Source organism: Tyto alba, unplaced genomic scaffold (assembly GCF_018691265.1).
Source record: "Tyto alba isolate M040663 unplaced genomic scaffold, T.alba_DEE_v4.0 Super-Scaffold_21, whole genome shotgun sequence".
Lineage (NCBI taxonomy): Eukaryota > Metazoa > Chordata > Aves > Strigiformes > Tytonidae > Tyto > Tyto alba.
In genome coordinates, this window is record NW_024881295.1 from 17,175,975 (window position 1) to 17,191,991 (window position 16,017).

General features: G+C 39.4%; 1 protein-coding gene across 12 annotated transcripts in view; it reads right to left on the reverse strand.

Annotated features, from left to right (window-relative positions):
* ERC1 (ELKS/RAB6-interacting/CAST family member 1) overlaps positions 1–16,009 on the reverse strand; it is a 300,191-nt gene extending 284,182 nt beyond the window's left edge. For 11 of the 12 annotated variants that reach the window (XM_042795217.1, XM_042795216.1, XM_042795215.1 and 8 more), the window contains exons 1-2: positions 15,872–16,009; positions 4,074–4,907 (exon numbers count right to left, since the gene is read on the reverse strand). In XM_042795217.1, coding sequence (XP_042651151.1) covers positions 4,074–4,742 — 669 coding nt within the window. In that variant the 5' untranslated portion in view covers positions 4,743–4,907; positions 15,872–16,009. Of the gene's footprint in view, positions 1–4,073; positions 4,908–15,675; positions 15,754–15,871 lie in introns of those variants that run through there. The other variant, XM_032986073.2, reaches the window with a different exon arrangement.
* Positions 16,010–16,017: the final 8 nt, after the last annotated feature.

Here is a 16,017-nt window from a genome sequence, read left to right on the forward strand (position 1 = left end):
CTAGAGAGCTGACAGACATCTGTCACTGAAAGATTTATTTAAGTGTAATGCAGTGAGGTACAGATAATGCCTTTTAGCAATGACTATGGAATCAAATATTGCACAATTAGACATCCATAATGGGAGAAGGTTTATCTTTCTAGCAACTAATAATCAAGTCAGGAATGGTAATAGCATTAGAATGACACCGTACTAAGACAGATCAAAACTTTATATATATATATATATATATATATATAAAATTAAAAACTCCCAAAAATTAAATCAATGGAAAAGTGAGAATTAATCCGATTTTCAGAGAAAGAATGTACTTGTTACAAGCTCAGCAAGTCACACAACAGCAGCACCCAATGCATCTAAGAGGCTAAAACACAGACAACTATTTTAAAAAGTGGGATGCTCATTCCATGCTACTATGAAATGGATGGTACTTCTAACTCGGAAGAACAGTGATGAAATGCTGAAGTACACGCATCACGCTTCTCCATCACAATCAAGGAGAATGTTCTTCAGGTGCTTACCCTAAGCAAGGTGAAATTCCTTTCAGAAACATTTTCTTGGTTAAACTCTCTCACTTAGACATCCAAAGCCTCTAACCACAAAAAGACCACAGAAATACATCAAAGTAAAAAGATGTTTTCAGCAGTACCACATTATTTCAGTTGAAACATAAATCAGATCTTAAACGTAGATCAGTCAAATGTGGGAAATTTCAATGCAGGGCGTCAGACACCAAATTTGCATTGCACTACTTATTTTAAGGAACAATCAACTTGGTATAAGCAAATTTCAATTGAGAGGATTTTCTTTTTTCTTGAGTTCTATATAGACCACCATGGTCCAATTTTTATGGAAATTACTCCTACCAAAGTGCAAAAAACATTCACTGTCTTTCTCTCCCTCTTCTGGCTTCTGATGAAGAGGTTTCCAGGGAAATTTTAAACCACACACACTAAAAAAAAAAAAAAATATTTTTCAACTCAGAAAAATACAGATCCTACTAAAGCATACTGAGGAGTGTGATAACATGCCAAAAGCAAGCTCCTGCTTCTTGGCTCCATCAGTTCCTCCTTGGATATGCACGGGTTTGTTAACCTTTGAGAAATCATTTGCACTCTCCTTCTGGCTTCTCGCAAAGTATAATTGGTTAACTAATCCACATTGCACTGCAAACTATTGTATTTTTTCCAAGAACTTATGTTAACTACAGGAATACTTTCCATGTTTAGTTTTAAGCTTTTCAAAATGAGATGACAATGACATTCCCCATTTATGAAAAGAAAGGATTTTCTGGCTCACCAAGATCAATAACAAAGGATGAAAATAAAGTATGTGCTACACTCCACAACTGTAGTATTTGCTCAGAGTAGCTGATGAATACAACTGTGCTGCACCGTAACTGCTAAAAACACCACAACTGAGCAAGACTAAAGCACTTGCAGCCCAAGTGAGAGCTATGTCATGTGCATGCAACTATATTCTCAGTATTATATCCAATATATCCCTGCTACCTACAACTTCCAAAACCAAGAGGTAATTCAATCATTCGAAGTTGAGATGACAAGAACAGCAATAAAAAACTACAATCAGGGACAATCAAGAGCACGTAGAGGAATAAAGAGAGCCAAGACCACAGCAAAGAGATTGAGATGACTATCAGATAATGGCATGAGTCAGACAGCATCTTGGCTCTGTGAGTTGAGTCCATTTTTAACAATGCATTTGGCCTTGGCTAAACTTAATATAAAACACAAGTTCTGCACGTGCAAGAAGTCTTTAATACAAGTAATGTGTTGAAATACTTGTATTGAGGTCTATAACACCAGTCCCTGCAATTATACTGGAACTCATTTTATAGGGAGGCTGGAGGGGTAATGAAGAGATTTTCCTGGTCCCCCAACAGATCAGAAAAATCCCTTGTTCAGTGTCTAAACAGAGAAGTCTGTTTAATTACAGTAAATCCTATTAAACTGATCTTCCTTATAAAGGGCTGAAGTGACCAACTCCAAAAGGCTATAGAAGACATAATGAATTCAGAGTTTAATTAGGGCACACTGTTAGCTAACTATAATCTATTAATTAGCATTCTTAGTTTTTACAGCTTGTTGCAATAATACCCTTTTACTTTTAAATTGCACCCTTCTTCTTTTGGACCGAAGTTATACAATTCTACCAGTGTGGTAGTAATTATAGTGATTGCCTAGAGAACAGCAGCCTGGAAATATCTGTAAATGTTTAATTAGGGGACAAAGGAAAGGCAAGAAAAAAAACCCCTCAGATAGAGGAATCGCTGTTTTCCAATCTATACATATTTAGTAACTGCTTAATCCATTCTAAACCATATATTCATTGCATATTTCTTGCAAGATTTCCACGGCATCCTCATGTCAAAACTGATTTCAGAAAAAAAGGTTATTATATTCCCTTCAGTATGAAAACAGAACTTGAAAATTACAAGAATTTGAGAATTAAAATACTTACCTGCAGCTGAAATAAAAAGAGCATCAGAGCTGAGTGAATGCTATTCGGTGTTTTCATTATACTGGTACTGTACCACTACAACTAAAATTTTCTCTGAATTACTCCTTCTAAGGAAACGATAACTTTCTAACAAGAATTATTTAACTTTAGGTTTTTTTCACTCCAACAAGACATCTGAAAATAAATATAGAATGTCACACGTTAACAAATCCCATGTTGTGATACTTACCATTCAGTAAGAATACAGCTATAAAACTACTTGAAAAGTTCATTAAATTATTTCATACTAACTCAGGAAAAGCAATTTACTTTCTTCAACTCAGTTCTTTAAAAAGCGAAAATAAAATTGCAGACTGCTTCAGTGTAGTAGATTATCACTAACCAAATGGCATCTACTGTTTAAGACAGGTCACCTTAAAGTACAGTATAACATGTCAAGTAATACCAGTACTATTTTTTCCTTCCAGCAGTTCCCCTCTCCCCTTCACCTTCTAAAGCAAATCTTAAAAAAAAAAGTTCTGCCTAAAATAGCAAGTAAACATTAAGAGCTTCAAGAACACGATCACACTTGAGTTATGGAAATTACTTTATTCAACTTTCCTGGATATTTAAAAAATGAGTATAGGGAAAGTAATTTTGTCATGGTGAAAGCTGACTTACACGTCAGGAAACTTTTGGAGTTGGATGCTGGGCCTGTTTCCCATAAGACTGATGAGGTTTCTTATCAGAGATGCCTAACTCACATTTGGCCAGAAACAACTAAACAGGAGGACAGCAACTCAAAGATAAGTATTTACTTCCAGGTTAAGATAGCAAGAAGGTCTAGATGGGAAATTTTTAAAAAGCTTTTAACAAGTAGAGCTGACTATAGAGACCTCAATTTCAATCAAGCTCTCAGTTTTATTCTAATTTAGGGACGCTTTTCAGAGGGACAAGACAAAAGAACTAGACACCCAAGATTCTCTGTTCATCTGCCTATTCTCTAACTAGCCAGACCACTACAAAAAAAAACCTGTAGAGTGCTTTATGATAGTTGCATAACAAGATATGCACGGCTTATGACAAAAAAAAAAAAAGATAGATGAGCAGGTATTAAACAGTGTTACTTAAATGTATAAAAACACAATTTATATCTGTTTATGAAAACTGCAGGTCTGGGGATTTATAATAACTGGAGCTCTACAATAAGTCCAGTGTAACAAACTTTGTTTCACTAGCAATCTGTCAATGTTCAGTTGTATTTGGGGTCAGCAGTTAGGACATTCTGCATCTCAGTGAATGCTTCAAGAGGTAAGCACTACAGCAATATAATTATGAACAGTGTAAAATACTTCCAAAAGGAAATCGAGTGTTTTAGCATCAGTCCTAGGAAAAAAAAACACACAAGGAGAAATGAGCACTAAAGAAATGGCTTACAAGTCTGACAAGAAACATTTAAGAAGAGGCTTGCAAGTTGAAAACACATCTTATTCATACCAATTACCTGGAAAAAGCACCAATATAATTTAGCTGCTTAAATGTGACACGCAAGTTTAATAAACTCATTTATTCATGCTACTGCACTAACACAACAGTGACATTGGATGACAAACCTGGTTTTCTTCTTGTAAAACTCTGTATTGTTCCTTCCAAATAGTGATTTTTGAAGCTTCATCTTTCCTCAGGGCTCTCTCCTTTTTCAGCTCAGGACTCCAGAAGGTCTTGATACTGTTCATGGAAGAACTCAGCTTGCTTTCTTTCACCTCCACATCCTTGCGAAGCAGATCATTTTCCCTTAATACTTCTTTGAGTTGTGTCTGCAGATCCATTATTGTGTTATCCCTGGCCTGGCGCAGCGAGTGAGGCACAGTGGATGCCATACTCACCGGAGGGAGATGGTGCTCTCCAAATGCAATAGTATCACTGGCAACTCCACTACTGGCAATGTTAGGGCTGCTACCCATTGCAGTCATCCTAACACCGTAAGGCAGCCGCCCCCCAGATCGGCCCAAAGTCATGGTGCTTTTTGGGGTGTCTGCACCCACGTTCTCATGGTCACTTAGATACATAGGGCCGGACGTAGCATAGGCAGCATTTAAGGACTGAATATTTTCCATAGAAAGGGTTTTCCCACTGCCACCCCCAGTACTACTCCCAGAACTGCCTCCCGTGCTGTTGGTTCGACGATGGCCCAAGCGTGGTGACCGTGGCAGCCTTGGTGAACGCCCTGGACTCTGGTTGCTTGGCTCAACCTTACCAACTGACCGAGCACTTCCATACATGATTAAGCTGGTGGTGTGAGGCAATTAGATAGGCATAAATCAGGAATGACAGAAATCCTGTTAAGTTCTTCAATGGTTCTAAGTCAGCTTAAGGCCAATCACAATTTATAACAGATCCAGTTGTCCATCTTTGAAGTCACGTGCTCAAGATGTTCAGGACCATATCTGCATCAATAATAACAAGATATTAAAATCTGTATCAGTAAAAATAGCATATTAAATACCTAGTTTATCACCAAATATTTTGTCCCACATCAAATAAAGTGTATTTTACTACCTTTACACTTCTCCAGAATCTTTTCAATTCCCACTCACAAAAAGCAGTCTTTTATTTAAACTCTAATATTTAAACTTAAAAAGGAACTCTTATTCTTGCTTTTCTGTTGTTGTATTATCACAGTAAAGAGAGTAGAAAAAAAGAACCCATCAGTTTTCAAGCCATAAATTTGTACATCATGACGTGAACTCTACAGAATTCATCATTTTTTTTTTCCTATTAAAACTGGCCCTAATTCTTTACCTGTTAGTTTTCCAAGTAAGAGAGACAATCAAAATTTAAAGCCCATTCAGTAGTATTTTTTTATCTGTGAGCACTGCTAGCCTCTGTAGGACACCGTTTCTAAATTCTGTTGCTGTGAAAATAAGCCTGCAGATGTGAAGGCAGGACAGACTGAAAGGATTCTGATCATGATCTCAACTAGTAGGTCCCCTTCAGTGTTCCTGTCAGCCTTCCTTCACACTCAGAAGTCAGAACCAAAACTAAGAACCACCGTGAAATCATTACTGACCATAAAGCTTAAGCAAGTATAGGTACAACTCTGAAATAACAGCTATCACAGCAATGGGACCAATGATGTTAAGAGGAACAAGAGAACCACACCTACACCAAAAACTGGTTCCAGTTTCTTATTTTCTCTCAAACTGGGATTCAGTCCTAAACATGATTTAAATCTTTGCTCAGGTTAAGCAAAGATTTAAATCAAAATATACTTCTCATTAACCAGCACAGATTAATTCCATTAAATAATATCATTCCAGCAGCAGGGACCGCTTAAAACACAGAACAGTATGACATCATACTGCAGTTCCTCCTCCCTTCTGCTTTTTTCTTTAAACAAGAACTCTGGTAGCATATGCAGCAAAATTCCTTATTTTTGCACTGTAACATTATGCTGTTCCACAAGTGCTAGCTCTTTAGTAGTCCAGGGGCAATGGGCTGAGACCACTGTTAGTAGTCGAGATCTAGTAGAGGAGCAAGAAACAGAAATGAAATCCACCCTTGTGACTGAACTACTGTGCTGTAGAACTACGCACTATACAGTTCTAACTTTGTCTTCCTATTTTTTCCAGGGTAAACTATTGGATCCAACTGATATCAAAACTAGAACATTAAAACATTCCTGCATCTGGCCTCTCCCCATCAGGTGAAAGAATACCAGCCAGCATCCAAAGAGCAGCACCACCTTCTATATCCCAACATCTTTCCTTTCACACCAGATTTCACCTAGCCTCACCTCTTGCTCGGAAGTTAGGTTTGCCAAATATCAGGAATCAATTTTTCCAAACTCTGTGGCATGTTTGAGAGACAATAATTGGGCAAGTAAATGAAAGATTAGGCTTAAAAGAGGAACACGCAAAAGGAATTGTAGAAATAGTAAAAGTGGAAGACACCAAATAATAGTACTGCAAAAAAATACTGGAAAAGCGTAGAAATAAGTAATAGCCTAATGAAGAAAAAATATATCATTTTCCTTTCAGAAACAAGTTTGTACAGGAAAAGATACAACAAGACCGAGTTTTAAAATGTTTAGTTTAACCCTAAGTTTTAAATGAAAAACAAGATCAAAGTAAGCCAGCATTTTTTCATTTTCACAGCATTTCATAGAAGATACATGAGTAATTTTACAAAGCTAATGGAAGCTGATATTGTTTTGTGAGCAGTCCTCAAGAAGTTCAAGTGCTTGCTCTCTCTTTCTCTCACTTCCTCTTTTTTTTTTTAAATGACAACCAAAGCTAGCAACAACATTGCTACAGAATATTTTAAAACATATGTAAAACAAAATAGACCATAGAAAGATAGCCAGCAGCATTAATAATTTAAGTTACCAAAACACAACCTACAGACTTTTTATTTTTTTTAATACAAGTTACAGATAAGACATTTCTTCTATTTCAGCTACATATCGTTATGCAAAACAGTACAGAAATATAAACTATGTAACAAAGTCTACAGTGTTCCACTGGCATTGCTTCAATAAGCAAGACACTGTGCCCCAGATCTGGAAGAAAAACACTTCTTCCAAACAGAAAAACTATTTCAGACAAATCTCACTGTTTGAGATCTCAAAATGCTAAAAATGCTGCTGTGACACCACTTGAGCACTCAAAACAAGTCAGATATGATTTCTTAGACACTACATAAAGTACATTCATCTGAGAGCTTGCATTCACAAGGATTCTCTTGAAAATTAATCCAAATCACAGCACTTAATTCATTTGCTAGAAGCTCACCACAGTAAATCAGTGCAAACACTCATTCACTTAACAGCTTTAAGTGAGTTTAACTTGAACCAAGAGATTAGACGTATTTTATGCTGTGTATTTTACTTAAGACACTTCCCCCCAAAACATTAAGTTTACATGTTGCTACAAGTGCTGTTGCATGCAGAAATACCACCTAGTAAAGAGCTTAACAACACACAAGAAGCACACAAAAAGATTTTAGATCATTTCTAATGAGTTAATCACCCTAAAATGGAAAACTCATGGAATTGCTTTCTCCTTGCTTTAGCAAACACTTTGTTAAACCACTAACAGCTTTCCAAAGAATGAAAGTGACTGATGCCCTTGACAGAAAAGTAGCTTCCCAGGCGGCTGAAAGGAGCTGGTACCACAGCAGGTGCTGGGCAGTCCCCATCTTCTCATGTACAGGGCAGGCAGGTTAGCTCTCGTCCACCTTAAGTGGGAACACCAGTCCTATGCTAATTCAGCTCTCAGCTTTGTTTCACAGGCAGGCACCATCCCCTCTGTTACTCCAGGAGGAAAAAAAAAAAAAAAAAAAAAAAAAAAAAAAAAAAAAAAAAATCAAATCATTCAAGCCATAAAAGCCAACTGCTACAATTAGCTGTTGATTAGGGTTACATAAAGGATTCCCAGAGCAGACACACATGAAACTCAGGGAGAAGAACTCGGACATCACCGCCATGCATCACACTGCTCTCACTTCTCAAAAGCCAAACAAAAGCATTATATTAATAAAAAATTTTTTCAAAACAAGCAAACGTAACCCTCCAGTATTTCTCTTGAAACAAAAACTTTCATTACATCATAATTAGACTTTAAAATTGTGAATATTCCAAATATTAACTAAATGCACTCTTCCAACCATGCAGCCAGTTTCAGTATTTTCACTGACACCGAGACTTGTCATGATTCAAGAGGAAAAAAAAAAAAAAAAAAATTACAGGATAAATCTTGACTGTTTTTTTTTGGTTAGTTTTGTTTGGTTTTCCAGTAGCATTTGTCACCAGCCATTTCACTTTGTTGCTATTAGGAATCCATAAGCAGAAGTAGATACAAAGACACTTCAGACTAGGAAAAACATCTTTCATCCTGGAAACAGTAAAGTGAAGGAAGTGACAGAAATGTCTTTTCTCATTCACAGTACCAATTAATCAGGAAAAAGTGAGAGTTCTAGTTTACCTCCAGGAGTCCAAGCAAAATTACATGGAAGATTTCTTTCAGATAGCAACATAACCAGAAAAGTTAAAGTTTTTCAATATTCTGATCCACACTACCATTTTACTATGAATCTCAGAAGTACGGTCTTTTTTTTTACATGAGGCCAAGATACAGCACTGTTACTTTCTTCTTTTTCTACTGTGACCTTAAATTTAGTCACAAATAAATCACCCCTTTAACCTTACAGGATAGCAGTAACCACAAGGAACACTGTCCAACTGTGACATGAATGTATTGACCATTTCTTCTTTGCAAATTCTCCTGTAGGTTTCAAAAACCTTTGGCTCCTTCTGCCAATACAGGAGCCCTTACTTAAGATTACAAAGAAAGAGACTATAAACTTAAAGTGTTTAAAAAAACAAAGCTGCTGAAGCCAGTGCTAAATCATTTTTCCTCAAGGTAGCTTGCATATCTTTACATTTGTGAAACAAAACTCTCTTGTTCACTAAGAGAACAGAAACTTCCAAAGAACATCCTATCTGAAAGCCAAATTAAAAAAAAAAAAAAAATCACAAAAAAATGTCAGCCAAAGTAAAAACTTCATATAGCTATATAGAGATTGGCAGAGCAGCTTTGCAAGTACAGGAACATATGACCAACCTGCTTTAGTATTGGTTGAAAACATTATATAGCGACTATGAAAACACTTGAAAGAAGGTCTATCAGAAGCATTAGAAGAATAGATGAGAATTACACAATATTGTAGAAAAAGGTTTGAAAAAAGGACGGTTATGAACACATTTTCTGTATGAAAATGACAAGATAGGTAACAGTACATCCTGTCTTCTAAGATTGTAGTTAACTGTCCAAAAACACTGAGAGACAGACACAGTGCAACTGTGAAAAATGTTTATAATCTGACAGTAAATGTTTAAATGTACTACTAGCACAACTTGTGGCAACGAAAATGAATCTGTTTCATTACAGTAGCCTAGTCATAGTGAAAAGCAATGGAGAATCAAGCCTCCTCCAAAACAGCAAAGCAGATACCACAAGAAGTATATCCATCAATCAAAATGGTAACTCAAAGCAGCATGAAAGCTGGTAACTCCTGCATCAGAACCTAGCATGGCAAAAGAATAGTAAAATGCAACCTGCACAACTTCACACAGATTTCCCTGTAAGGCAATTATGAAGTGAGAGAGAGCAGGAAAAGGTACACCAGTCTTGTTAAAAGATCTGGTGACTTTCAGTAAAAGAGTTGTATTCAGGCATAGTAGAAATGCAAGAAATTCTGGAAGGATCACATCAACTTCAGGATAAAGAATCGAATAAAGTGAGGTGTGTTTACCAATGCTGTCACATTCAGCCCCAATATCTAGTATTTCATGTGAACCAACGGCTCAGAAAGCAAACATTCCTGGCTACAGCTGATAGAAAACAGAAGATTCATTAACACAAAGTTTTGTTAACCTCTGGATGATCTCACTGTCCTATAAATATATAACACCTTTCATATCTCCCCCCTACTCCAGGACAAATACTAATACCACAGGAACTACCTTTAGGTAAGCAAGCAAACCAAATACAGAAAAACATACTGCAGAAATACGGGAAAATCCCTGCTTGCATTTGTTAAAACAAAAAGAATTTTGGAATAACCTGGGCAGCCTTCAGCAAGTAACATTTCCTCTGATTTTTTTTCCTGTAGTTGCTGTTCAGGACTGACACCAGCTGAGAGATAGCAACATTTACGGAGTCACCTCTTTAACAGCGTCACTGCCTGACAGTCAGGAACGGGGCAGTTTGATCACAAACTGGGCTGGCAAGTGCATCTTATATCTTACAGCACAGTGACCCCCCTAGTGCCTCCCATCAGCATAATGGCAGCCATACAACCAGCTCCCAGAAGACTGAACTTTCTTGTCGCACCAATCCCTGTCTGCACAAGGAAAGCTTTGAATGTCAGTTCTATAATAGCAACAGAAAAGTCAGCCTTTACAAGAGCCGTCTTAATCTGATAAAGCAGTGTAGCAGACACATTAGACTTCATTAACAGAGGTAGCAGTTGTTCACATTTTCATAATTAATACCTTAATAGTTAATAATGTGTAAGAACAACCAGATCATACAATGGAACCTGGACTCCACAACAGAGCAAAGGAAAAAAAAAAAAAAAAAAAAAAAAGATGGAATTCCAAACTAGAAAAAGCTTGTATTCCAGTAAAACCCTGACAAATATCTTCACCCTGGAATTCAAATAGCGAGTATCATAGGAGAAGAGATAGGATTCACAATAACTGAGGTGTGTCAACCAAAAGGGAAAAAAAAAATTGAACTCCTGTTACTTTCTGGTGCACACCACGATTACAAGCACAACAGTTGCTATACTACTTTACATTTAAAAATGTAAAGTATCTATTTTAGGCCTATGATGTAGATTTTAGGTTCGACGAGTTCTGGAAGGTAAGAAAGCTCACTACTTCTCATGTTAAGTTAATGACTACTACACAAAAAAATGACAGAAGATAATTTACTTTGGAAATTGTTTGCAAGCCAGCCAAAGCTGAACACAAGGCATTGAACCCACGGAATTCAGGTTTGTTTATCCATATCAAAATATTCTTTTCGTCATGGCCCTGAGCAAGAAAGCAAAAGGGAGAAATTAAATTAAGATGGAAAGCAGACAAAAAAGGAACTGTTCATCTTATCATTGATTCTCAATCCTAGATAGCACACGAATAGATGCCCAAGCATCGACATCTGTTTATGTCCAATCCTTTTTAAAGGTGGGTTGTTGGTTTTTTTTAAATTCACCAACTTGCACATCTGCTAAGTTCACTGAAGGCAACAGTGCCCTTGTTCTGACTCACCAAACACGAGAAGATAGGAATTGATACATTCCCCCTGCTATACGCAGGAAATCTTCCCAGAAAAATATCTCAGAAATCCCTGATAATATTTAGCTGACTGACATATTGAAAACCATGTTTTGTAAAAGGTAGGCCATCAACCCTGACCCTAACATTTTAAGGAAAAACACAGCAGTCATTTGTCAAAGGAATGGGTTTTTTCTAAACATAATTTGACACTCCTGTTATACACTTTTTAAATTTGAAGGTTAACATAAATGGTACATACAATTTAAATCACCACAGAACATGAAAACAATTTTATTATCTGATTTTTAGACACCATTCTGTTTCCCATTCTTCTCTCCCATTCCTACAAGATAACCCATCCAGCATATCCTGCGAATCCCACCTGCGAGTCTCGAGAGCCAGAAATATTCACCAGCTTCCTAGTTAATGTCTCCCACAAGTATATATTTCCTTTCATGTGATCTACTTACTCCACAAGGAAGACACAAATAAGACAGAACATGCTCTACTCTATAGCAGCTTCTTTGCAAAAGCAGTTTTAACTGACATGCAGTTTTGTTTATAATTCCTGTAAGTCACGATATCAGCATAAAGGGTATACTTTCACCACCACAGCTTCATTCCTTTATATTTTCTTTCCCAAAAAACAAGACCACAAAACCAAAAAGGCTCACTATTATTATAAAAATGCTTGTATTGAAGCTAAATATTTATTTACTCATATTTATGCACTCTTTGTGATACACCACTTGCTCATACAGATTTTTTTCTAAAGCTCTGGAGGTCAGCCTCAACAAGAACAGGAGGTGTTACCGATATTTCTAAAGTCCTTACCTCATCTCGCTTGTCAGACTAAAATGGTTCTGTTCACCATATACTAGGAAGTAAACCTCGTCACTTGGTTTGGGTGCACAAGCAAGTTTTTTTCCCTTTGTCAGGTTGCTGTGTACCAACAGAATTTCTTCTGTCTTCCTCTAGAGACTGGGGCATGTATTTCTTAACACTGTCTGGACATCCCACTTAAAGGCTTCCCAGGTATGGCAGAAGTCTTGGACACTGTTCCAGTGCCTATTATATCCCTTAGCTTTAAGCATTCCACTGGCAGCACTGAATTTGTTACAGGATAATTAACCCATCCTGCAGATACATTGTGGCCATTCTCAATTCCTGGTTCTGGCCCGGGTTTACCAGGGATTGGACCCACTGACCCACACGGTCCTTCCCTGTCCTACCTTCTTAACACTGACATGTGTAGGCAGGCTAGGAAGGTGCATCAGGGTTTGTTTTATGCAATGAAGGGGAACTGATTATAAGTCACTAAATTTAAAGCAGATAGAAGATACACATCAAAAACTGTCATGTGTCTTTTTCCTCTTTAAAAGAGTCCAGAACACAAAAAGCAACAGGAATCAAAACATGCACATAAACTTCCTAGTGAAGTGATCAAAATAGCTCTCATTCTTTAATTACCTAGGAGACTGAAGACCTGTGGACATTAATTTTCTGTCATTGTAGGGATGAAGAGTTTATAGCCTCATTTTCAGAGTATACAGTCAGTAAATACTACGTTTTTATTATATGCATGGTTGTTTCTCTCTTCCCTCCAGGTGGCATGCAACCAACAACCAACTTCCCAGGAGAGGAAACACAATGCTAAAAGTGAGAAGGATATTTCAAAAGCCCAGAAGTACCTAAGAAGCACTGATGAATCCATGTAGGCAGCTATCCTAAAGTCACCACGGGTAACATCCCTGTGAAAAGCAAAGCATGCTCCATCTACAGAATTTCCATCATAATCTTGCCCTGACAACAAAGTTGTGTTAATGATATTGACAGAATCCACATACTAGAAAACATCACTACTCAATCAGCATTGGATTTTCTAGGATCTCATGCTCTACCACTGCCACATGGCATCCCGCTGCCTGCCAGAGTTAAACTCTTGGTTTAAACAAGCACTAAATGATAGAATCCTCATCACCCAGAGTGTTCTCACAGCAAGAGTAGCCAGCAAGGTTCAAGAATGTGTGTTATTGCTTCTTAATCCTAGCAATCAGTCTGATTATTTTTAAAAGCTGCGTGCATCCATCCATCCATCCATCCATCTCTGAGCATGCCATACTTGGATAAACCAAACCAGACCTTCTAAACATACTACAATTTTCAAGTGGCTTAGCCAGGTAAGTGTTATAACAAACCTCTCACAAGTCAAGGTTTGGGGGGCATAAGCTTGAAAACAGGGAGGGGTGAGGGCAGGAGGAATAACAATGGGAGAGTATCCTGCTTCACAAAATAAGTAATAATAGCAGGGAACTCACACACTGGTTACAATAGCATAGTGAAATATTTCTATTCACGCAGCAACACAGATAACTGCTACCAGGAACCAAGAAACTGGCAGATGCAGCAAAAAAAAAAAAAAAAACCTAGGTTTCTTTCATGACCAAGATTTGCAATTCAGTAAAAAGGCCATGTAAATACCAAACCTGCTTTTTTTGCCAGTCAGGCCATTAGCCAGAGGTAAGAGATGAAAAGTTATGCAAACAGAACCTCATAAATCTTGAGACAGGGTCAAAGAAACAACACTAAGACCTATGAAAAACATGATGCTTTAATACAGCTCAGATAAGAGAAACCCAAACTGAAGAAAACCTGCTAACAACCTTACAGTGATTTAATTACAGCTAAGTTAGGTTTCCCTGAAAAGGTGAAGAAAGTTATAATTCTATCAAATACTATGATAAACTCAAGATTTACTCAGCAGATCCCAAACCTTTTCTAACTGTAGCCTTTCTTGCAGCTTGTGGATTCAGACAATTGCAAATTTCTGGATAATATAGCAGTCATATGCATGACTATTCAGGAAACTGCCATTCTGTGATAAAGTTCTGAACTATGCTTCCAGAACCGAACTACATTCAGTACAGCTGTCTCAGTTATTTAATAACTAGTGGTTTCATCCAAATATGTCATTACTGGAAAAAAAAAAATAAATAAAAATCAACTATTGCACTACCAACTCTACTAACACTAGCATGGGCAAGGTGGTGATTCTTCTCCTCTAATCTTATTTTATATGGCTGTAAGGGTGCTGACTCATAAGTGACCCTGAATTGGGGCACACATCTGAGCTGCTGCAGTTTCCAACACAACATACAGGAATATGTCAGGCTGTAGATTGCAGTAGCTCAGGAGGAGGATGTACGTTCAGCCGCCTACTACTATAGATGCAGTAACCTCCGGGAGAAAAGGAGGGCAGGCAGCTGGTGGAGATTACTGCTGTAGACATCCTAGCCGAGTTGGCCATTGTTTAAGAATTACTATCCTGCAGTCAAACCAGACAACTTTTTTTGGTTAGAGCCTGTTGGATTTGAGGTAACGTATTATCCAGCTACAACCACCCAGCATATACTAATGTGCCCCTAAAACAAGCTTCGATAAAATGCTGAACATACATTATTCTTTGGTCCAATTCTATTTCTATCTATTTACTTTCTTGTACTTGGCTTCCGTACTGCTTTCCCTCACCACCACCTCCATAGGTGTTGCATTATATCTTTTCTTCACATTTCCTAGTCTCTCCCATTTCCACTGGGGTTTCAATTTAAACCATTTCAGACTGTGTCGGCAGAAACCATGATGGGAACTTCCAGCATGCATGCAACATTCCATGTAAAATAAACGGTACACCTCATAACTCAGATGTAGAGTTCACATTACAAATGAGACTGATGTGGAAAGACAGCAATTCCTGACACATGCTTCAGGACGGCAGCAGATTCAGAAACAAAGCATCGTGTCAGCTGACGCTTACTTTGTAGTAGACGTAAGAAAAACAAGTGAAACGTGACCATTGAGGATTCACAGGGAAAAAAATTAAAAAAAAAAAAAAAAAAAAACCAACGATACCGCAAGGTCTAGGTAGAAAGACACCGGTCACCATTACCTCGGATGATGTGACTAAGACAACAAAAGCGTGCGCTTCCCAAGGACAGCCTAAATAAGCAGGGGCGGCAAAACGCACCAGGGAACGAGCACGGGAGGAGCGCGAAAGGACCGAGCGTACGAGGCGAAACCAAACCCCACCCGGCGCACGGCAGCCCGCCCCGGCGAGCGGTGCCCGGCGGGACGCGGGCCCGGCGGCGGCCAGGGCGAGGCGGTCGTCCCCGCCGCCGTCCCCGCGGGCCCGGGGGGAGCCGGGGCCGCCGCCGCCCAGCCCCCGGGCGGTGACACCGTGCGCGGGCCCCGGCGGGGGTGAGGCCCCGCACTGCCCCCCCCCCCTCCCCGGCCGCGCCCGGGCGCCCCCTCTCTCCGGCCGCCCGACGGGCCACGCAGCCCTCGGGTGGAACCGCCGCCGAACCCGGACCCACCTGAGTAGCAGCAGCTCTCCCCGGCGACAGGCCCCGCCGCCGCAGCCCCTGCCCACAGCTACCGGCTCCCGCAGGCCCCGCCCCGCTCCGGGCTCCCCCCAGCGGCCGGTAAGACGCGTTAACCACCCCCCCACACACACACACACACACACTCCCCCCCCACCCGTCACCCCAACCCCGGAGTGAGGCCCCTCACCTGCCTGTGAGCCCTCGGGCAGGGCGGGCGCGGCAGCAGCGCCCCGGCGGAGGAGGGGGGGGTTGTCGGGCCGGGCGGTTCGGCTCCGCTCCCCGCTCTCGCGCGCGCGCGAGCTCCGCCGCTCCCTCCCGCGCCCCCGGCGCGAG